Source organism: Canis aureus, chromosome 35 (assembly GCF_053574225.1).
Source record: "Canis aureus isolate CA01 chromosome 35, VMU_Caureus_v.1.0, whole genome shotgun sequence".
NCBI lineage: Eukaryota > Metazoa > Chordata > Mammalia > Carnivora > Canidae > Canis > Canis aureus.
Window position 1 is genome coordinate 8041980 of NC_135645.1, and position 23145 is coordinate 8065124.

Consider the following 23145-nt stretch of genomic DNA (forward strand, 5'->3'; position numbering starts at 1 on the left):
ATGGAGCCTGCATCTCCCTCTGCCTGTGTCGCTGCCCCCCTCTCTCTCTCTCTCTCTCTCTCATGAATAAATAAATAAAATCTTTTAAAAAAATAGATAACCTGTCTGACTCTCTGAGGGCAGCAATTTACCCTAAATCCTCCCCTTTCCTACAGATCCAAGAAAAGTTGTTGCTTTTTTCAGTTTGTTCAGCTTTTTACTTGTTTTTAGGACAAATGGCAACTGCCAAGCTCCTTACATGTGGAACTAATAACCACCACTGAACTTTTTAAAAATATTAACTTTTTATCCTTTTTACCAAGATGCCTAGATGAGTCCAAAGTAAAGACTCCATCAGCTAACCATGAAAAGGTATGCCTGGAGAAGGCAGCTGGTCCCCCAGACAAGTCCATCCTTCTAACCTAGGATGGATTATCCTCATTGCTCAAAAATTCAACCCTGCCAGAATTCCAGAGTTGACTTCATTCAGGGATACTGATTAATTCCTTTAAAAGTTCTAAGAAAGAGAGTATCTAAGATGTCAACTGTTATGGTTTAATTCTTAGAGGATGTCCCTCTTGTCACAGTTATTTACAAAAGAAGAGGCCTAGTGTTCATCACCATAGACCTTAGAACTCCCAAGATTAACTGAACAACTTTTAGACCTAATGTAATTATTAACTCCAAAGAAGGTGATCCAGTAAGTCTGCTTTTAAAAAATTATCAAACGAATCTATAGGGATCTACTGATCTCATATGTTCCTCTTTTCTCATACAGAGCATTTCACTGAAAACAAGTCTGCAGCTGTCCCTGGGTAAACTGACACCACATAAAGTTGCTCTCTTTAGGGAGAGGGTGAGAAATTCACTCTCCATCTACAGAAGAGCCAAAGGTATCCATGCACAGTCTTAAAAAAATCAGAAGACAGTGGCACTAGGGTGGCTCAGTCAGTTAAGCATCTGCCCTTGGCTTAGATCATGATCCCAGCGTCCTGGGATCAAGCCCTGCATTGGGCTCCCTGCTAAATGGGGAGTCTGCTTCTCTCTCTCCCTCTGTTTCCCCCCACCCTGCTCCACTCATACACTCTCTAATAAATACATTAAAAATATTTTTAAAAATATTTTATTTACTTATTCATGAGAGACACACAGAGAGAGGCAGAGACACAAGCAGAAGAAGAAGCAGGCTCCCCTAGGGGAGCCAGATGCAAGACTCAATCCCAGGACCCTGGGATCACAGTGCCCCTAGTTTTCCTGATAAAATGCTAAAGAGCTATTGCCAAATAAGTGTGTGTTTCAGGGATGCAAAAGAGGGTAATTAAAGCATTTTTTGACTTTTATTTACCATACCATATAATAAATACATTTTACATCATAACCATGACATATGAACTTATGTATATATATCTACCCAAAACAGAAGTCATTAGCAAAAATACCACAATTATCCTCAATATATCTGACGCTTTGGGTTATTTTCTATCTCGTTTCCTAAAAATGCTGTCCATGCCCCAGTAAAATATGTCATGACTTTGTAATGATTTGTGATCTGGAATTTGAAAAATATTGGAATTCTGTAACAAATATGGGAACAAGCAATAAATAAACTAGAAAAAGAGTTGTAAAATAATGGTTACTTACTTGGTTGCTGCAAAAACAACATTGAAGGGCACCTGTTGATGAAATGGAAGGAAAGGCCTGCAGAGAAAGAAGAACACAAACGCGTGGGACTTTTGCAATGTGTACTCTCTGAGCTTTACTCTAATTTCCATATTCATCCTTGAAAATCAGTGAGCTTGAATATCCCACCCTGGTAATCCTCAAATCTGGGCACAAAATCACTAGAGAGTGGGAAGATTTCTTTTTGTTTTTTGTTTTTTTTTTTGTTTTGTTTTGTTTTGTTTTTAATTTATGATAGTCACACAGAGAGAGAGAAAGAGAGAGAGAGAGGCAGAGACACAGGCAGAGGGAGAAGCAGGCTTCATGCATCGGGAGCCCGATGTGGGATTCGATCCCGGGTCTCCAGGATTGTGCCCTGGGCCAAAGGCAGGCGCCAAACCACTGTGCCACCCAGGGATCTGAGAGTGGGAAGATTTCTATTTTGTGTTTCTTTTTTAAGATTTTATTTACTTATTCATGAGAGACACAGATTGAGAGGCAGAGACACAGGCAGAGGAAGAAGCTCCTGCAGGGAGCCCAGTGTAGGACTCCATCCTGGGACCCCAGGATCACGCCCTGGGCCAAAGGCAGATGCTCAACCTCTGAGCCACCCAGGCATCCCTGTGTTAAAAATTTAACATTTCTCGGGGCGCCTGGCTGGCTCAGTTGGTTAAGCTTCTGCCTTTGGCTCAGGTTATAATCTCAGGATTGTGGGATCCAGTGGAGCCCCGCTTAGTCATGGGCTTCCTGCTCAGTGGGGAGTCTGCTTCTCCCTCTCTCTCTGCTCCTCTCACTGCTTATGCTCTCTCTCCTTCTCACTGTCTCAAATAAATAAATAAATAAATAAAATATTTAAAGAAAAATTTACCATTTCTCTAAAAAGTCAGCATTATAAAACTTCTATAAGGAGGTTGCTCACAAATAATAATGTAGACTACAAATTTACTTTCTCAAGGAAGCTTATGTACATGTGACATCAAGACTATTTTTCTAACAAGATAAGACCTATAGGGAGATCTTCATTTTAATTTAACCTAACTATATGATTATCACATGATTATTGATCACAAATGAAACAAAGTGAAACTTTCAACCATGTTAGTTTTGGCAAGATTCACACAAAGACAGTGAATGTCGCCTATTTGCCCACTTTTAACAATTTCCCATGTACTATGACTATCACGGTGTCTCTCCTGTACTTCACTTGACTTGATGACTTCATTTTGTTCTCAAATATACATTCTTACTTACACTAATACCTCTGAGGTTAGGCAGATTTAGCTGTAATCCCAGATCTGCCACTTGCTAACTTAAGAGACTTCAGGGATCCCTGGGTGGCGCAGCGGTTTGGCGCCTGCCTTTGGCCCAGGGCGCGATCCTGGAGACCTGGGATCGAGTCCCACGTCGGGCTCCCGGTGCATGGAGCCTGCTTCTCCCTCTGCCTATGTCTCTGCCTCTCTTTCTCTCTGTGTGTGACTATCATAAATAAATAAAAAATTTAAAAAAAAAAGAGACTTCAAGCAATTGTTTTCTCCTCTCTTGGTCTCAGCTTCCTTACTAATAGGGATAATACATCTTATCCTACATTTCTGTTGTAAAAATTAATTATATAGGGGCACCTGGCTGGCTCACTTGGTAGAGCATGCAACTCTTGATCTCGGGGCTGTGAGTTCAAGCCCCACATTGGGTGTAGAGATTTCTTAAAAATAAAGTCTAAAAAAATTGATTTTATATACATAAAGTACTAAACTGGTACCTAACACATTGCATGCACTCAAAAGTGATAGCTGCTATCATTATCATAAAGACACTTTCTTTCTTCCTTTTTTTAAAAGATTTTATTTATTTATTCATGAGAGACACAGAGAGAAGCAGAGACATAGGCAAAGGGAGAAGCAAGCTCCCTGCAGGGAGCCCGATATGGCACTGGATCCCAGGACTTGGGGACCACGACCTGAGCCAAAGGCAGATGCTCAACCACTGAGCCACCCAGGTACCCCATAAACATTTTCTAATAAAATCCAGGGCTCATTTTCATTAGTAATTACTTTTTACCTTTCAAAATATTTATAGCGATTCTTTCCAGTCACGTCAGGATCTTCATAAACCTCTTTAGCCATCTGGAAAGATGTATCCATTCTAAAATGAAGCAGGAAAACATTATTAAAGTCTGACATGTCATTTCCAAATATAATTTCTATATTTAATAGTTTTAGATCTACAAAGTAGAAGATATACAGGGTATCTGATGAAACTGAGACCAAAGTCTTCTACAACATGCATCTGACTGACCTACATCTCAGACTAGATAACAATTACTTTCCCTGAACCAGGAAACTAGGGGCTAACAAGAGAAAGTAAGAGTAAGAAAAGAGTAGATTTATGAAAACTCACATACAAAAATGCATGCATTTAATCAATAGTCCATAGGAATAACAGAGTTTTAAGAGACAACTTTTTATGTCCAGGTTGAAAGGTAGCTTTTTTTCTTTTACTTTCCTAGGTATGACTTGTAAATAATTAAAAGAACAAAGAATTCAAGATACTTATCTCTGAAGTTGCTCTGGCTGCAAATCTCCAAATATATATATATATTTAGATACTAACAGAAGGGTATAGTTACAATTTCTAAGATGGATCAAAGAAACAAATTCAGTCACCTCTACCTCTACCTTTGGCAGCAAACTGTCATTTAATATATATATTCACTCCAAGCTTCTGAGAACATCTACTAACCTATAAACCCATAACCATTGCCCCTGAATCCAGCTCATTTTGGTCAGAGGACTTAAGAGAGTAATTTGGGGTCCATTGATCTAGGTATAACAATTGTACTTTTAAAAAAGTGCAGAATAAAAAAATCTTAAGAAGAAAAATGCATTCATTAAAAACATGAGAAGCAGCTGAAGCTACCAGACACTTACATAGCAAGCTGCCAGAGGCCTTCTCTGTGTTTCTCCTCCTGTCCTTTCCATTCCCGGCGCATGAATGCTGGGACAGGGTCAACCTTGCTCCAATACAGAGAATATCTTGGATAATGGATCAAGTTACTGAACATGGTTCTAAACCTGGGAACTCTTCTCTAATATTAGGACAGGGAGGCAGGGGGAAAAAAAAGACAAAATGTTACCTTCAGATTTTCTAAAGCATTTTATTTATTTTTGTAAATTTTTTGACAGCTATAAAACAGTGTATGTGGCACAGAAAGAAGGGTAGTTGTACATACACAGAATATCTCCAGAAAGATACCCAAGAAACTGATGACAGTGGATGATCATGAGAAGGGGGCTGAGGGTTAGAATTCCTTTGTACTGTACATGTTTTTGTACTACTTGAATTCTTTATCACGGGCACATATAACTTTTCCCACTGAAATAAATTAGGTTATAATGACTCTTTTATTCACTATTAGTTAATTAATCTTCACACTGGGCCACAAATATCAAGATGTCCCCTAGTAATCATGGCAGAGTAATTTCTGCAGAATATAAAATCCACTGGTGTTCTGATGATTAGTCAATCTGATCAGTGTGGTTAGCAAAACTAGGTGGTTGAAATTCATTAGGCTGCCTTAGTGAATGAATTAGACCTACCAGTCTGTTTCGAATCAGGTTAGCTTGGATATTTGCCTGTGTGTGATCTTTCTCACTTGACACAATAAACAATGGATCTGCAAAATCAACAATAAAGTGGTATAAGGAATAGAATATATCTACTCTTGACTGAGAATAATGGCAAAACAATGTAATTTCTTAATTGGAAAACAAATTACAAGATTTAGATATTGCCTAACTCTACAGCAGCTCATACATCCCTACCACCAGTGAGAGTCTGTTAGATGCATTTCTTCTCTATGTATTCCAAAGTCAGTTTATGCAATAGGAAGGTAAGAAGAAGGCCTGATATATTCTCAAGCACCAAAATCTAAACACATTGTCTTTCCTCTCCTAAGAACAAACTACCTTCTGGGTCTGGGTAGCCCAGGAAATACTCTAAGACAAAAGACCCCGCATACACTAACTATACTCATTTGCAAGTAAAAGAAATAACACACTGGAACACTACCTCTCATATTCAGTACAAGGGAAAGATACAAACTCTTAACAACATGTCACCTCTGAATTGATAAACATAGTAAGAAAATGTCATTCTCTAATAATAAATAAATAAAATCAGCTATAATTCACTCCTTAAATTTAGAAGGATGTTGATGATGGACTAAATTTTTTCTCCAAAGTTCAACAAAAGATTACTCTGTTATTATAAGTATGGGCTTGATAGGTATATCTTTTTTTTTTTTTAGTATAAATTTATTTTTATTGTTCAACTTGCCAACATATAGAATAACACCCAGTGCTCATCATCCCATCAAGTGCCCCCCTCAGTGCCCATCACCTAGTCACCCCACCCTCTACCCACCTCCCCTTCCACCCCTCCTAGTTCGTTTCCCAGAGTTACAAGTCTCTCATGCTCTGTCTCCCTTTCTGACATTTTCCACTCATTTTTTTTTCCTTTCCCCTTTATTCTTGATAGGTATATCTTTAAAGCAACAGAGAATATTTAGGATTATACCATCCCTTAAAATTAAATAATATGACATTAAATTCATAAGCTACCATCAGATACAGACTTGATTTCCTAAGTAGTCATCTCTTGAGAAACAAATACACTGACCAACTAGTCTAGATCACTTGGCAACATAAATCTTCACAGAAATTACTAATTGTTATTGTGATTTAAAGGTAACTTAAATTTAATTTAGATTACATGAGTCAATTCCTAGAGTCTTAAAACTCCTCAGTTACCCAACAAAAATGATTTATTAGATGTAGACACTTAATATTCTCCCCATGGCTGGAAAGCTACAGGAGGCTCAGCTCTCTTTCATTCATGAAAGATTTATTGATGGGTTACTATGTTTGAGGTGCCTAGAACATATCAAGGAAAAAGATAAAGGTCCCTGACCTCATGAGAGAGAGGCAATAAACAACACAACAAACTAACATTTTATACAATACATTAGAGGATAGTAAGTGCTACTAAAAAAAAAAGTCGGGGAAGAGCAAGTGAGGGAGATTGGGTTGCAATTTTACACAGCGTAGTCAGGGCAGGCCTCACTGAGAGGTGACATTTAAGCAGACTTGCAAGTGGGGAGTTAACTACACAGTTGTCTGAAGGAAGAGCATGTGAAGCAAAGAAACAGCTTGAGCAAAGGCCCTATGATGGCAGCATGCCTGACATGTTTGAAAAAGAGCAGAGACCAAAGGCATGGAAACAGAGGAAGAGAGACAAAATATAGCAGATCAAAGGTCAGACAAGTTACCAGGGGCCTAGATCACATGGGGCTTTGTGGGCCACTAAAAAGACTTTGGCTTTTAATCTGAGTGAGGTGGGAAACCACTGCAAGATTTTGAGGCGAGAAGGGGCAAAATCTGACTTACATTTTTAAATGTTCATTGTAGGGGCTCCTGGGTGGCTCAGTCAGTTAAGCATCTGACTCTTGGTTTCAGCTCAGGACATGATCTCAGGGCTGTGGGACTGAGCCCCACATAGGGCTCTGCACTCAGTAAGGAGTCTGCTTGGGATTTTCTCCCTATCCCTCTGCCTCTCCCTACCCTTCTGCCTGTCTGCCCCTCTCCCCACTCATGCATATGCATACTCTAAAATAAATATTTTTTTTAAATGTTCATTGTGGCTACCCAGTGAAGAACAGATTGTATGGAAGTTATGAAAAGGACAGGGAGACCTATTAGAAGGCTCATGCAGTGAGCCTAGAGAAGAGATGATGGTGATGGCAATAGAAGTGATGAAATGGGGCAGGATTCTAGATCTATTTTTAAAGTGGAACAGAGAAGAATTTTTAATGGATTGGAATGGTGTATGAGAGAGAGAGAGAGAGAGAGAGAGAGGGGACAATGATGGCTCTAAGATTTTTGGACTTTAGTAACTAAAGTATGGGGTTGGTATCAATTGACACAGGAAAGCCTGTGGGTTTGTAGGGAGAATGTGAAAAGCAGGCCTTAGGTGTTTATTATATGTCCAAGTGGAGAAACAAGGAGGCAATTTGGTGGGGTTTTTTAAATATTTTATTTATTTATTCATGAAAGACACAGAGAGAGAGGCAGAGACATAGGCAGAGGGAGAAGCAGGCTCCTCTCAGGGAGTCAGATGTGGGACTTGATCCTGTGACTCCAGGATCATGCCCTGGGCTGAAGGTAGGTGCTCAATCGCTGAGCCAGCCAGGCGTCCCAAAAGAGGCAATTTGCTACACAAATCTACAGTTTGAGAGAGAAGTCTGGACCAGCGAATATGTATTTGGGAATCATCACCTTTAGATATACTCTTCTTTAGCTGCAGCACCCAAATCCATATCTATGATTCAAGTTGGGAAATTATGGAAATGGGGCTGATTAGAAACGACAAAGGCAAAAAAAAATTTTTTTTAAATAAAAAAAAAAAAGAAATGACAAAGGCAAATTTTATGGCCCCAAATAACAGGCTAGCGTATTGGAAGACCGAATGAATGTACTTGCTTAAAGGGAAGAAGGCTGTAGCTTCAACCTGTCTGATATACTGGGAACAGAACGGGACAAAGGGAAATTTCTATTCATACTCTTATTTTAAGTGATTTAAGAGATGTCACTGGGTCTATGGTTCTAACTGTGTCGTTCCTCTTAAATGAATTTAGCCTACATTTCCCCTAAGTCTGAATAATAAATTACAAGCCATCCTCCTCTTCTTCCCATAAGGAGTACAAAAGCATGCTATCTACAGAAACACTCCTGCCACCTATAGAAGATAATGGCACAATAGCGTATGAGTTATGACTACACATTCTGCGACGTGTCCTACAAGTGTGATCATAATCAGTGCTCGAAAGGCAACAGTAGGACCTCTGAGATGCCCAGATAATAGCACTCACCAGGTATCACTTGCTTATTCCTAGGTAAGTATTAAGTGCTTTATGTGCAATATTTCATTTAATTCTCACAAAAACCCAATGAGGTAGGCACTAGGGCTCCTTTTTAAAGGGAAGGAAACTGAGGCTTCAAGAAGTTAGCCACTTACTGACAGAATTTCAACTCCGATCCTTCTGGCTCCCAGGCCTAATATTATCAATACTCCATGAATTTTATGGATTAAAGTTTCCTACGAAAACCATGAAAAAGTCCCTCAACCAATTTACCCATACTGTAGAAACTGTTGTGACAAGCCTAGGAAGTTGTCATAACCAAGTAATCATGAGAGAGAGAGGAAGTATGTAAACTTTTAGGCAAAAGTATAATGAATTGCATATTCTGGGGGAAAAGAAAGGAGGAAAGAGTTTATGACAAACCTAGAAAGCATTTTAAAACATTTTTGGAAAACTATATCATATATTTAAAAGCTTTAATTATCAGGGCAGTAGTGTAGCTACTAATCAATATACAAATTCAGGAAAGTGACAGTGTATGGTGGTCACTCTGGGAGGCACTTGAGAGATACAAAGCATTTACCAAAAAACTAAAAGTAAAATGCAGGGACTCCTGAGTGGCTCAGCAGTTGAGCATCTGCTTTCCACTCAGGGCATGATCCCAGAGTCCCGGGATCGAGTTCGGCATTGGGCTCCCTGCATGGAGCCTGCTTCTCCCTCTGCCTATGTCTCTGCTTCTCTCTCTGTGTGTCTCTCAAGAATAAATAAATAACATCTTCTTAAAATTTTTAAAAATAAAAAAATAAAAGTAAAATGCAAAATGGTATATAAAGGAGGTAAAAATCTATTAAGAAAATGATGTTAACTTTAATACTAAGAAAAACAAGGTATTAGAATCTATCTTAATTGCTAGAGTGATCAGAAGAGTAAAAATTACATTTAGTGAAGACATCCAAAGCTGATTAGAGGAGCAAAAGCCTTGCAGACAATTAACTATGATGAAAAGGCCATTAGGTTTGAGGGGTGGGAGCGAGGGAAGGGTGAAAAGGCTTAGAAAGGTGTTCATATGTGTACAACTGACCACCACCACAGCTCTGCCAGGGTGGAAATCTGACCCAGGCCAGTCAATTCATTGGCTTGTCAACAACATATCTTATTTCTCTCTTCAATTTTCAGCTAAGATACACGAGGACTCTATACAATTGGTAGTGAGCTTTAGGACAAGAGGTCATGGAGACTGCCACTCCAGTCCCTGTCATAGTAAGAGAAATCCATAAACAAGTTGCTTTCTGTCAGATGGAAGAAGGGAAACATATGCACAGAAAAAAACAAGGGTTAGAGTTGCCAGATAAAATACAGGATGCCCAGTTATATTTAAATTTCATATAAGCAATGAATAACTTTTTATATAGACATATCCCAAATATTGCATGGGGCTAAAAATTTATACTAAAATATTATTCGTTATTTTTCTCAAATTCAAGTTTAACTGTGTGCATCCTGTATCTTTACTTGCTAAATCTGACAACCTAAACAAGGTAAAAAACCGTAAGGCCCAAGAAATCACACAGAAGGGTACCACACCTTAGTTCTAACCTTCCCTGTCTTGGTTCTACTTTGTCCTGGCTATACTTGCTTCCCGTCCATTAACAGCTGTGAGACTGCCTGTTTTATTGAAACAATCCAAACTTTATTTGGCCTATTCTGAGTGGGTTTCTCTTCCTTGCAAGGGATATGGAAACGTTTTGCAATCCTTCTGCCAAAAAAAAAAAAAAAGAGAGACGAGCTTGATAAATTCTTGCCTTTCTTTACTGAAGAGGTCTATCCAATTCCCAAATTACTTTTGAAACTGTAGTGATGTGTTTACAGTTTACTAGACTTCTTTTACAAGATGAAACCAAGAGTGAATAAAGAAAACCACCGGCCAGAATAGCTACGCAACCATTACATACCCCCTATACCACGAAATGGGTAACCGATGGATTCCCATTCAAAGAAGATTCTGGGAATCCTAGAGGAGATACCACATGGTTTATTTTTTATTTTATTTTATATTTTATTTTATTTTATATATTTTATTTTATTTTTTTTATTATTTATTTTATTAATTTATTTTATTGTTTACCACATGGTTTAAAAGCAACCTAAGGCTCAAGTGAAGAGCATGAGACTGCGGAGGGCGATATTAGAAAAAAAAAAAAAACAACTCACGTTTAACTGCTTAAAATTCTTATAATAAATTCAAGTTTCAGTAAACATTTATGAAGTAGCGAGCACATGCACCAACACTGGAATAGTTTGGAAGACACCCAAAGGCTGCAAAAATGTATAAAACCAGTACTTCAAGAACTCCAGGAACTTAGTGGACCTAGTTTATAAGCAATGCTCTGATGAGTAACAGTAAGGTTTTTGTTTTTTTAAGAAGAGAAAACTAAAAACAAAGGTGAGATAAGACTGCTCCTTCCTTATCTACAAAGCCAAAGGTGGAGCTGCCGGGAGAACCGGAGCGGGAGCGTCCTTTTGGTCCGGCCCCTCCCACAGGTGGAATGTGCGAATGTTGAGAGAATCTCCAAATTTAGCAAATCACTGCCTGCTTTCCTGGATAACAGAACACCCGGGACCGCTTCAGGCTGTGCAAGTCCCCAGGGAAAAGACGGTGGGAACAGCGAGGCGATCCCGCGCGGGGCTCCGGGACCGGGCGCACCTGCGGCTTCCGACGCCCGCGGGGAGCACCGCCGGGGGCGGGCGGGGGGGGACCTCGGGGCAGCGCCCACCCGACAGAGGATACCCGCGGGCGCGGAATCTGTCCCGAGGCTCAGCTTCCGTTCACCGCGCCCCAGGTCCCGCAGCCCACCTGGCCCAGGAGTCCACGACCCAGGAGGGAGGTCCGGGGCAGCGCTTACCGTACAGAAAATCATACGGTCGATTGGCGGAGACACTGCCGCTGGCCCCCGGCTTCTCCCTGCACCGGGTCTGAGGCAGCTGCGGGCTGGGCGGGGGCTCCTCGATAGTCACCACGCGGCTCATGGTGCAGCCCTGACCCTCCCGCCAGCTAGGGACCCACTACCGACGCCCGGCCGCGGCGTGCACGGTAGCCATGGTAACCTGCGTCCGCGCGCCGGGACCAGGGGCGGGGCGAACGCGCGGGGCGGGGCTTGAGGCGGAAGGGGCGGGTTTGGCGTGGGAGACGGCCCCGGTAGGGTGCGGGAGCGGAAGGGGCGGGGCTAGGCGCTGGACGGGAAGGCGAGCGCGCAGGCGCCGGGAGGATGGGCGGGGCCCCGCGAGAAGAGAGATGGGAAAGGAGGGGGTCGAGGGGTGGAGGGGGTCGAGGGGTGGAGGGGGTCGAGGGGTCGAGGGGGTCGAGGGGTCGAGGGGACCGAGGGGGCGGGAGGGCGCCCGGCAGGCGAGCGATGTCCCCGCTTCCCGCGGCGGCCCCGACTGCCGCGAGTCCTCCACCGCCCCCCGCCCGGGCCCGCCCCCGGGGAGCCCGCGGCCGCCGCGCGAGTGAGCAGCCGTCCGGCAATTACGGTTCGTGCCTTTCGGAAATCCCTGGGAAATCTCGGAACCTTCAGGAGTAACTGGGGTCTTTCATTTCGGACATCCCCTTTCCGCGGGGCTGCTTCTGCTTTTCAAAACTGTGAAGGAAGATATTAAACATTGGCAAAAGTGAATTCACTTTTCATAAGCCTCAGGTACCCGTCACCAAGAATCGACAATTATTTAACACGTTGCCAATCTGGTTTCGTCCTCTCCCCTGCTCTGTGCGTGAATATTTTGAAAATATTCAATCTTCTTATTGAATATTTTCAATAATACTGAGATTTGAATATTGAAGATCAAATCTCAAACGGTATTTTACCCTTACAGTTAATACGCATCTCAAACTGATACAGATGCTCTGTGCTTGAGTATCTTGAAAATACTCAATCTTCAAATCTCAGTATTTTACCCTTAAAATTAATGTGCGTCTCAAACTGATACAGATGCTCTGTGCTTGAATATTTTGAAAACATTCAATCTTCAAATCTCAGACAGTATTTTACCCTTAAAATTAATGTGCATCTCAAACTGATAACAGATGTTTTTTGACTTCACCATTATCATATCTAACAAAATCATTTCTAATATCATCTAATACTCAGTACATACTCAAATTAACCTGGTCAAAGCCAAAATGTCATTTGTGTTTGTTTTTCCTATCAAAAAAAGATCCATTGTATTTTAGTATATCTTGTAAGTCTTATCGCAGAACACTAGATTTTCTAATACTTTCAATGGATTTTCCTTATTACCTGGGAATGCCTTTTTTTTTTTTTTTTAATTTATTTATGATAGTCACACAGAGAGAGAGAGAGAGAGAGAGAGTCAGAGACATAGGCAGAGGGAGAAGCAGGCTCCATGCACCGGGAGCCCGACGTGGGATTCGATCCCAGGTCTCCAGGATCGCGCCCTGGGCCAAAGGCAGGGGCTAAACCGCTGTGCCACCCAGGGATCCCCTGGGAATGCTTTTGTAAAAAGAACTTTCACCCACTCATTGGTATCCTGAAATACAGGGATCCTAGAAGAAAGACTAGAAAAATGCTGGGATTTTTTCACTTTAATTATAAAATTTCAGAGAAATGAATTGATGCCCTAGCAACCTCCAGTGTTAACCAGTAAAGTTTTGTTTGTTTAGGATCATTAGGAATGCATACATTTTACATAGCTGATGTGTTTTAATCCATTATTATTATTTACGATACTCAGATGATCCCATTAGGCTAGTAGCACACACCTTAGAGTTGACTTCTTTGTCCTTTGATGTGATCCATAGTCACTTATTGAATAAGCCTCCTGGCCTGCTATCACTCCACACACATATTTCTTGTTTTGTTTACCCCTAAACTTCTTGGGGGTTTGCAAACCAGCCATATGCTTTGTCACTCCCAAGCCCCTGCTCAAGCAAATTCCTTTGCCTACAATGCCTTTTCCTATTTATGCACTAATTTAGGCATCCTTGAAGACTTGGTGCTGACTTTATTACCTTTATGCAGTTTTCTCAAATCTCCCAAATAGAGTGAGGCTTCAGGCTTCATTCTTTCTTCCAACACTATAGGAGCACCAATAGCATGGACCACTTTGCATTAGTTAATTGTTTGCAACTCTCTCCACACAACTGTTAGTTCGTTGTGGGCACAGGCCTTCACATGCTCATTTTGTATCTTTAAAGTTCCTGATAAATGAAAACTTATGATTCCTAAATTAATAAATCCATCCGGGGATCCCTGGGTGGCTCAGCGATTTAGCGCTGCCTGCAGCCCGGGGTGTGATCCTGGAGACCTGGGATCGAGTCCCACATCAGGCTCCCTGCATGGAACCTGCTTCTTCCTCTGTGTCTCCGCCTCTCTCTCATTCTCTCTTTCTCTGTCTCTGTCTCTCTCTGTCTCTCTCTCTCTCTCGTCTCTTATGAATAAATAAAGTCTTTAAAAAAAAACTTTAATAAATCCATCCGTTTATGGAAAAAGTTTACTGTCTACTATAGAATAGGTGTTGAAGATTCTGAGATAATCTGTGCAGCATACTCCATGATGGGGAAAACAGAGAAACAAATAAAATACAATATTATAATGGTCTGTGGGCATAGCTACCTTTCCCACTTTCTGTCCCTTCTTCCCAGAATGCTGCTTACCCCTGTCCCCATCTTCTCACTGCTGACTCCTCATCATTTGCGTTCTCAGCTAAAATGTCCCCTCCTCAGACTTTTCCTCACTGAATCACATAAATTTTCTTAAGTAGCCAATAGCCAGCCCCCTCCATTGATACACTGAAAGACGTTAACCAACAGAATATGTCCAGTGCGATGAGGTATATATGACTATGTGATTGTCTTCTGTGGACAGTTCAGGCCATCTTACTGGAGTTGTTCACTCTCTCCCTTGGGTGGAGGAAGCAACTGGCCATGTTGGGGAACCCCACGTAGCAAGGAACCAAGCCTCTTGGAGCTGAGGGCAACCTCCAAACCACAGCAAGAAACCAAAACCTTCAATCCTACAACTGGAAGAAACTGAACTCTGCCAAACCCGAGTGAGATTAAAAGTATATCCTTCCCCATTAGAACCTCAGATAAGACCACAGTCTCACCCAATATCCTGATTGCAGTCCTGTGAGACCCTCATCAGAGGAGCTACTTAAGCCATGCCTAGATTGCCAACTATAAAAACTGAGATAATAAATGTGTATTACCACTAGGTTTTGGCAGTGCTACACAAGCAAGAAATAATGTGCAGTCTTGAGAAAATTACATTCTGTGTCATGCAGTTTATTTGTAACTTTGATGTTGTAGAGGGGTACTACTACTAATTAACTACTACTAGTTAATTAAAAAAATCATTAAAGTTATACTTTGCCAAGGGACGCCCGGGTGGCTCAGCGGTTGGGCACCTGCTTTTGGCTCAGGGTGTGATCCTGGAGACCTGGGATCGAGTCCCACATCGGGCTCCCTGCATGGAGCCTGCTTCTCTCTGCCTATGTCTCTGCCTCTCTCTGTGTCTCTCATGAATAAATAAATAAAATCTTAAAAAAAAAAAAGTTATACTTTGCCATGTTGGAAGACAGTTGGCCATGTTTCTGCTTGTCTTGTGAGGTGGGTACTGTCTGCTTTCGTTCCTTTGTGTAGGAAACAACCTTGGACAAGAGAGATCGTGTGCATTTGTGGAGCAAAGGGCAGGTTTGCTTAGAGCCTACAAAGTCAGTCTCCCTTTGAGCAAAGGGCAGGCATTCCTACAGCCCACTATTAAAGATTTGGGTTTCCTAAGTTCACTATTTTTTTTTTCCTGTAATGCAACTCAGAGTGTGTGCAGATGCCATCTGGCCTTCTTTACATCACCCTGTGGGAATTGAGGCTCAGAGAACTGGCACAAAAGTGCCGATATGATGCATTGCTGCTATGGCTGTAAGGAATGAATTACCCTTTATCTCTGACCTGGCAGTTTGCTGGCTTCTAATAGCATTCATGGGACTATGATAAGCAAATAGGGTAAAATTTCAAACCCTTCAGAGTTCTTGAAAAGCTATAGAACATGATATATAACACATATTTATCTGTAGAAATTGGAAAGCTTTTATTTTTTTCCCCAAGAGGCAGAAATGTAAATACTATACAAAATTACCTCTGAACTTACGAACTGGGGAAGTGAGAATTCAGGCCTTGTAATTCTTCTCTCTCAGCATATGGTGTCACTCCTCCACCAACATCCACTACCTACCCTTCCTTGGTAAAGTCTCCACACCTGGAATTAGTTAGGCAGGAAAAATAGCTAATACTTTCAACACGGAGGGATCTGAGAGTATTTCCTTACTTGTTGCTTGTTACATTACCAAGGCTGTCATCCACATGGTGCCACGCACAGGTATTGCTTCCATTCGGTACCACACAATAACATATTCACTGTACTATACAAAAGTCCATTATAGTCCCCATTTCAACTCTTGCTGCCTATTAATATAGCAGTTACAATAGCAATAGCGAAAAGCCCCTAAGGGCTTAAAATAGTAAAATATTGCTGGTTAGAATCAGCATTGGGAAGCAAGAACTTGATATGAAAGTACTTAATCAAACCAACCTCAGAGTTGCCTCTCTTAAACAGATGCTTGAATCTAATCCTTTGTTAGTCTCCACATGCCACCTACCTCTGATTTAATCTCCAATTACAGCTCTCTAAAATGGTGTTTTTCTTGGGGGAAATGGGTTTTTGAGATTTTTCTTGGGAAGAGAATGGGAAACATTAAATGTCATTGTTCTATACTCCTCTATTTTTCCTCAAAGACTAAGGCCATCATGTTGCCGGGTGAACTGGTTCCTGAGCCATCAACCCAGTCAGACCTGAAGGAGTTGCCAAAGGTTCTTGGTCCTGTCAAGAGAAGGAATTCAAGGACAGGCGTGCAGCACAGAGGATGAGTAACAGAAGCTGGAAAGCTTATTACAACAAAAAGTACCCTGAGGAGATTTGAGAGCAAGAACAATAGCAGGAGCAATGTGTGCCCTGGGGGTTTCAGTTTCTATCTTTTATTGATCGTTAAGTGGGAGGCAGAATATTTATTACTTGGGGTGGGACACAACGGTTAACACTTTTTCTTCCAATTTGGTCAGGGTTTCCTGTCATGGCCTCCACCGTCTTGGGCCTGTCCGGTTAGATCTGGCTTCTTGTGGTGTACTGCCCGGAAGGGCCTCCGCCTTTGCCACCAGCTGGCCTAGACTTCCACCGCGCTAGCCTCCAGCACTGTATCCTGATACAGCCTAACAAAGTGCCTACTCTGACAAGCCCACAAGTCTGAAGGCATTTAGACTGAGTAAGAAAGGCAAAGAATGTTTATGTAAAAATCATTAGTCTTAAAGCTTACCTCTTCGTAAGTTAAAAGGCAGAAGAAAAAGCAACCTACGTGTGTAGGGTAGCTGTAAACTACTCTGAAACTAAATATTTCACTTTGGAATGTCTTTGGTATTTTTTCAAGACTATTCCATCCTGAAGAAGCAGTTGTTGGAAGGGTTTTAAGAGTCCCAGTGCTCAACTGATGAATTACTGAATTCTACCTCTGAAACTAATCATATACTATCTGTTAATTAATTGAATTTAAATAAAATAAAAATTTAAAAAGTCACAGAGCTCAAGGAAGAAACTAAGAGTTGCTAATATCTGGAACACCGCCCATTAAAGGAAGTGGGGGCAGGGCAAGATGGAGCGGCTACCCAGCTTTGCCTGAGGCCTGCCAATACTAGTTTACCCTAGTAAGTCACAGGGAGGGTTGCAGGACCCTTATTTCAGTGAAGGAAGGAAGGAGAGTGAGCAAGAAAAGTCTTTTCTCAATTGCAGAAGCTGTTTCAGTATTTTGGTCTATAACCTACATCTACAGTGTATCTCAATTTTCTATACCTAAATTCTTAGATATTTCTCTTTTCTTCTTGTTGATTTCCTAGACACAAAAGTTTAGTAGCACATTAAATATTAATCAATGATTAATTTAAAAATAAGAAATACTCACCTTGCATTTAGACAAATTAAATGGGATAGTAGATAGAGCACAGACCTTAGAGGGAGATGTTGAGCCTCAGGCCTGCCACTTATAAGTTTTGTGACTGAACAAATCATGTCCATCTCTCGGTGTTCTCATCTATAATCTAAATAATAATGCTGTGAGGATCAAATGATGGTTCACAAACTCATCATGTATGGAAGACATCGTAGCTTAAGATTATGCTGCCATTTTAACTGCTTAAACATTTTTTTTTAAGATTTTATTTATTTATTCATGAGACAGAGAGAGGGGCAGAGATACAGGCAGGGGGAGCAGGCTCCACGCAGGGAGCCGGACATGGGACTTAGTCCCGGATCTCCAGGATCATGCCCTGGGCCCAAGGCGGCGCTAAACCGCTGAGCCACCCGGGCTGCCCCTGCTTATACATTCTAAGTGAGCACGTCTTAAAAATCTGACTTCTCTATTAAGAATTATCAGTGCCAATATGAGTGTTACTGGACAGTACTAGAGGCAAAAATCGTTCAGACCTTTTCTTGGGACGCCCAGCAGTTGGGCCCCTTGCCTTCGGCCCAGGGTGTGATCCTGGAGTCCTGTGATCGAGTCCCACATTGGGCTCCCTACATGGAGCCTGCTTCTCCCTCTGCATGTGTGTCTCTGCCTCTCTCTCTCGTGAATAAATAAAATCTTTAAAAAATTTTGTCTCGCTACTTATTTAAGATAAGAGATCTTTCTATGGGAAAAAATACTTCAAGATTCTTTGTAGCAACAGGGCAAAATAAAGCTTTCTTTGGAATAATTTGTCTGGATGAAACTTCATGCGGTGTCTACTGCATACTAACTACTGTTAGGGCACCAAAATGAGTATAAGATCACAGCACGTCATCTACAGATTCACAACATGTCTTTATGACAAAATGATTATTTTTTACTTAAAAGCAAGAACATGGCTTAAGCTCTTAGGATAAAACTTACTTTATTCTGCACCAGCTAAAAGCGTAGTGAAAGAGGACATCAAATCATTAAATTCAATTACTACTCCATGAAGCAGTGTTTTCCAGATTGCATTTAGTGGGATGCAACCAGTATAGTTTTCCCTGTTTTTCAAGCACAGAAAATTGACCTATTTATCCTGCTCTGTGCATGACACATTGTCATCATTGGTCTTTGCAAAGTCATTTTATTCATTTGCATTTATCCCCATTCTCTTCCCATACTTACCTTCCTTCTTAAACAACCATTCTGTTTAAAGCAAGTCATTTTATACATATGTATTCTTATGGGTATTTTCTTCAGGTTTTTGTACCCCTTCTTTAAATTTATGTAAATGGTATCGGGGTATGTATTTATTCTTTTTTTCAGTACCCACACTCTTTAAAAAAAAATATTCATGTTTCTTTGTGTATGCTGTCAATTTCTTCTAGTGTGTGCCCAGTACAATACACTTCCCTATCCACCCCGCAGGGATGAATGCCCACATTGCCTCTAATTCTCTGCCACATAAACATGCTGTGACAATTATCCCCATGTATGTCCCCTATGGACTTGCTGGGAAGTTCTCTGGAATACACATCCAGAGACAGAATTGTTGAGTCACAGACTATGCAACTATTCTTAAATTAACTGGATATTGCCTAACTGCCTTCCAAAATGCACATTCCCAACAGTAACCTGCATTCTCACAGGTACTTGGCATTATTCAGCTTTCTAATTTGTCAGTCTAATGGGTAAAAGTGATATTTCACTGTTGTTTTCTTTTCCATTTCTACAATTAATACACTTTCGGAAGAGCTCTTTTTGTGAATGTTGGCCTCAAGTTTTCTATTTATTCTACATATTCTCTTGCCTTTAATAAGTATGCAAACAAAAACAAGTTGAACATTTCTGCTTCTATATACTGTTTATATCTCTTTTCCATATCTCTGTTGGGGTTGGTCTTCTCTTATCATTACTTTCTATAAGCTCCTTAAATATTCTAGACATCAATCCCTTGTTGGATTTAGATGTTTCAAATATCTTTGACCAATTCATCATCTGTGTGTTAACTTTGTCTATAGTTTCTATTAAAAGATAAACTGAGGCATATTAAAAATTTTAAGAGTTTATTTGAACAAAAATTGTTACAAATTGAGCAGCAGAAATGGTTAGGAACACTCACTCCACTGACAGGAGCTCAGAGAGAGGCCTCTACAGAGAAAAAGCAGAAGAAAGTATATTATTGATTGGCCACAGCTTAAAACCTTAGTTGGCTGTTTGTGAATGGTTGTCCTTAGCATTTTGATTTTGTAACCTTGAGGTATTTGTAGGCTTAACTTTGTTTGCTTAATGTACATCACTGCACCATTAGTGCCACATCAGTCTAATAGCTTCTTTGTTTAATATGTCCTACAGAAAACAGCAAGCCTTTATTTTAATGTAATTAACTTTATATTTTTTTTAACTTATGATGAAAGAAACTCTCTAAAAGGCCTTATATACAAGGGAAGCCATTTTAGATTTCTTTCTAAGTTAGCATGACTGTACATAAACTTTGTTCAAACCAAAAGCTTGATATATGGTCTGCCACACATGCAATGCACACATGCTTTGTGAACTAGTAGCCTAAAGGAAAACCCATCTTGTGCCTGAGTTATCAATCAACATTTCTGTTCCCTGCATTCCTTTACAGTAAAACTCATGATTCCTGCCTATATGCTAATCTATAATCTTTTGAGCTTTTACAAGATGTGAAAAAGACACAACTGTAAAAACTTTTCATTCTCCAGAGTACTTTCCTCCCTATGAAGAGTGTTTCCTGAGCACTGTCCTAATGTGGGCTCAGATAAAACTGTCTCTCTTTACTATTAGATTCTAAATGGTTTGTTCAATTTGTGTTGACACTCACAATTTGTGATTTTGAAATGTTGCCAAATAGGTTGTACTCCACTCCTCAGTGTAAAGATAACCTCTACCAACTTTACATTAATGTATTTTGGAATCCTCAGTAACAGAGACATGCTATACAAGTTGGGATGATTGTTTAAAATTTTATCTGTAAGTAATCTCTATACCCAATGTGTGGCTTGAACTCATGACCCCGAGATTAAGAGTCGAACCCTCCACTGACTGAGCCAGCCCAGCACCCCTAGAGTTAGGATGATTATTTTAATAAGAAAAAAAGATTAGCTCTTCTACTATCACTACCTTCTATTAATTTCTTAGTTTGACCTTTCATATGTAGACCTTTAATGCATCCACAGATGCATTTTTTTTAAAAGATTTTATTTATGTGAGAGTGAGCAAGTGAGACAGCAGGAGTGGGGTGGGCAGAGAAAGAAGCAGACTCCCCACTGAGCAAGGAGTCCAACATCAGGCTCCAGGATCATGACCTGAGCCAAAAGCACCCCTTAACCAACTGAGCCACCCAGGGGCCTCCAGAGACCCACCTTCTGATGTGATGTTCAATTTTCTTCCATTTGTTTTCTTTTCCCCATTGATTTATTCAGCCATGTTTATTGTACATTACTTTTCCAAACGATGTTGATGTTGGCAGTCCAAGAGGCACTGTTTGAATAGCAAGATATTAAACAACAGTAGTGAATAAATGGAGATCGTTTTTGTAATTTGGAAAATACACAGAAATTCTTTCTTTCTTTTTTTTTTCCTAGGCAAAGAACTTTATTAACCTTGTTTCAAACTTTATCCCCAGGCTTCTTCATCTTAATTAGCTGCAAAGAATGAATTGTGTATAAGCAAAAACTGAAAGAGCTGCAGTGTCCAAGGGGCTTGGGCTTAAAAATATTAAGAGATCTAGATTTTTATCAGATCCATGAACAAAATTTTAAAAAGCAGTCATAAAAAAAAAAAAAAAGCAGTCATAATATGAAAGAGCAGCTCCCAGTAACTTCTTCAAGTTTTATCTTCTTCAGAAGTTGACTCCATGCAGTTTGCTTCTTTCTTAGAAGCTTCATCAAAATTCTCCACAAGATCTGGAACTTCATCCTCCTCCTTCTCCTCCTCTCTGGTGGCAAGTGGTGCTTGCTTCTCCATCCACAGATGTTTGGGCAGAGCTTCAGCCAGTCTTCTTAAACTAGTCAGACTGTCTGCACCAAGCTGGTTTAAAACACTGGGTCACATTTCCATCAGCTGCTTGGTCTCCACATGGCCTATAATGGTCCAAGTGTTCGCTGACAGGGATGCCTGAACTGCAGGGTGGTTCAAGTGGATCACTGTTCCTTGGTTTGTGAACATACTCACTTCTTCAATAACAGAGATATTGTTTACCCCTAACTTCTTTAAGGAGAACTGAAGGTTTTGTTTTGTTTCGTTTCGTTTTGTTTTGTTTTTAATCATCTGCTGCAGCTCTTCTGTGAACCACCTTCTTCTCTCGGCAAGCAGTTCCTTTCCCACCAATGCGCACCTGTGCTTGCAGTTTGGCGAGTTTCTCCCCGTTCACAATGGTTTCTTTCCTCTTGTTGGAGCAGAAATGGGACCGCGCGCGGAGGGGAGGGGTGGGGGGGTTGGCGCTCAGGGGGTCTCGGGAGACCAGGTGCACAAACCGAGAAATCATTTCTATACAGCGCCAGTTTACAGCCATACCTACGGATTCCCCGAACCAAATCTCTAGCATACAGAAACGAACCTTGATTAGGGGATACTGAGAAGTTTGATTACCCAAAATATCAATCACTAGGCAGCTCTCTGACGCCTTTAAGTCCTGGTTTAAAAAAAAAAAAATAAGTTCAATCCCTTTCTCCCAACAATTCTCTACAGGAAAAAAAAAACAAAAACAAAACAAACACAAAACACAACAACCCTCCACAACTGCAAACAGTAGGCACCCGTTTACTTATGTACCTAATGGAATTCGAGACGTGCCAAGGAAATAGTCATTTTTCAACTTCATTAACTGGTCTCTCTGCCCTACGAGTGAGAACAAGTCATAGTGAAATCAAATCACTCAGAAAGGGAGCTAGGAACAATTTTTCGCGAAGAATTAAAGTGTAGGGCAGCCCGGGTGGCTCAGCGGGTTGGCGGCTGCCTTCGGCCCAGGGCGTGACCCTGGAGACCCGGGGTCGAGTCCCACGTCGAGTCCCACGTCGGGCTCCCTGCGTGGAGCCTGCTTCTCCCTCTGCCGTGTCTCTCACGAATAAATAAATAAATAAAATCTTTTTAAAAAAAAAATTAAGGTGCATGGAGAACGGCAGGCGCGTTTTCCCCTCTCACCGGTGGGTCGCACTGTTCAAATGTCTTTGCTCATCAAGTTTAACTGAATCAGAAAATGGGAGGAGCGGGCCGACCATCCGACAGCAGGAAACACGCGGAATCGATCCGTGACTCGGCGGGGAACCGGCTTTCGTCAGCGGTTCCTCCTGGTGGGCGTGGACAAGTCATCTCACCCTCTCGGGCTTCGGTTTCCCACCGCTGGGCGGAGATACCTGCCGGTCGCCGCCTTTCCAGCCGCCCCCGGGGCGCCTCACAACCTGCCCTTTCACCCCGCGCCTCTCTGCGCCTGCGTCGAAGAAGCGCCCGCACTTCATTGCCTCTGTTAGCTTCCTCTGCGCAGGCGCCAAGTTTCCCCCCCTCCGTCTCCTGCGGTGGGGGGA

At 41.3% G+C, this 23145-nt stretch overlaps 1 protein-coding gene, 1 long non-coding RNA gene and 1 pseudogene across 10 annotated transcripts in view; 1 reads left to right on the forward strand and 2 right to left on the reverse strand.

Annotated features, from left to right (window-relative positions):
* CFAP91 (cilia and flagella associated protein 91) overlaps window positions 1-23145 on the reverse strand; it is a 110331-nt gene that overhangs the window by 82664 nt on the left and 4522 nt on the right. The window contains exons 1-9 of one of the 9 annotated variants that reach the window (XM_077883962.1): window positions 22766-23141; window positions 22397-22462; window positions 21226-21267; window positions 20986-21103; window positions 12088-12186; window positions 5232-5308; window positions 4563-4720; window positions 3694-3777; window positions 1621-1677 (exon numbers count right to left, since the gene is read on the reverse strand). In XM_077883962.1, the coding sequence (XP_077740088.1) occupies window positions 1621-1677; window positions 3694-3777; window positions 4563-4696 (275 nt within the window). In that variant the 5' untranslated portion in view covers window positions 4697-4720; window positions 5232-5308; window positions 12088-12186; ... (2 more) ...; window positions 22397-22462; window positions 22766-23141. Of the gene's footprint in view, window positions 1-1620; window positions 1678-3693; window positions 3778-4562; window positions 4721-5231; window positions 5309-11454; window positions 11698-12087; window positions 12187-15699; window positions 15820-20985; window positions 21104-21225; window positions 21268-22396; window positions 23142-23145 lie in introns of those variants that run through there. The other 8 variants (XM_077883961.1, XM_077883960.1, XM_077883959.1 and 5 more) reach the window with 8 other exon arrangements.
* LOC144305263 (uncharacterized) lies at window positions 11910-18956 on the forward strand. The gene is made up of 2 exons (XR_013372322.1): window positions 11910-12243; window positions 16356-18956. It is a non-coding gene; the product is annotated as an uncharacterized LOC144305263 (long non-coding RNA).
* Window positions 19646-21892, reverse strand: LOC144305261 (transcription factor BTF3 pseudogene; annotated as a pseudogene).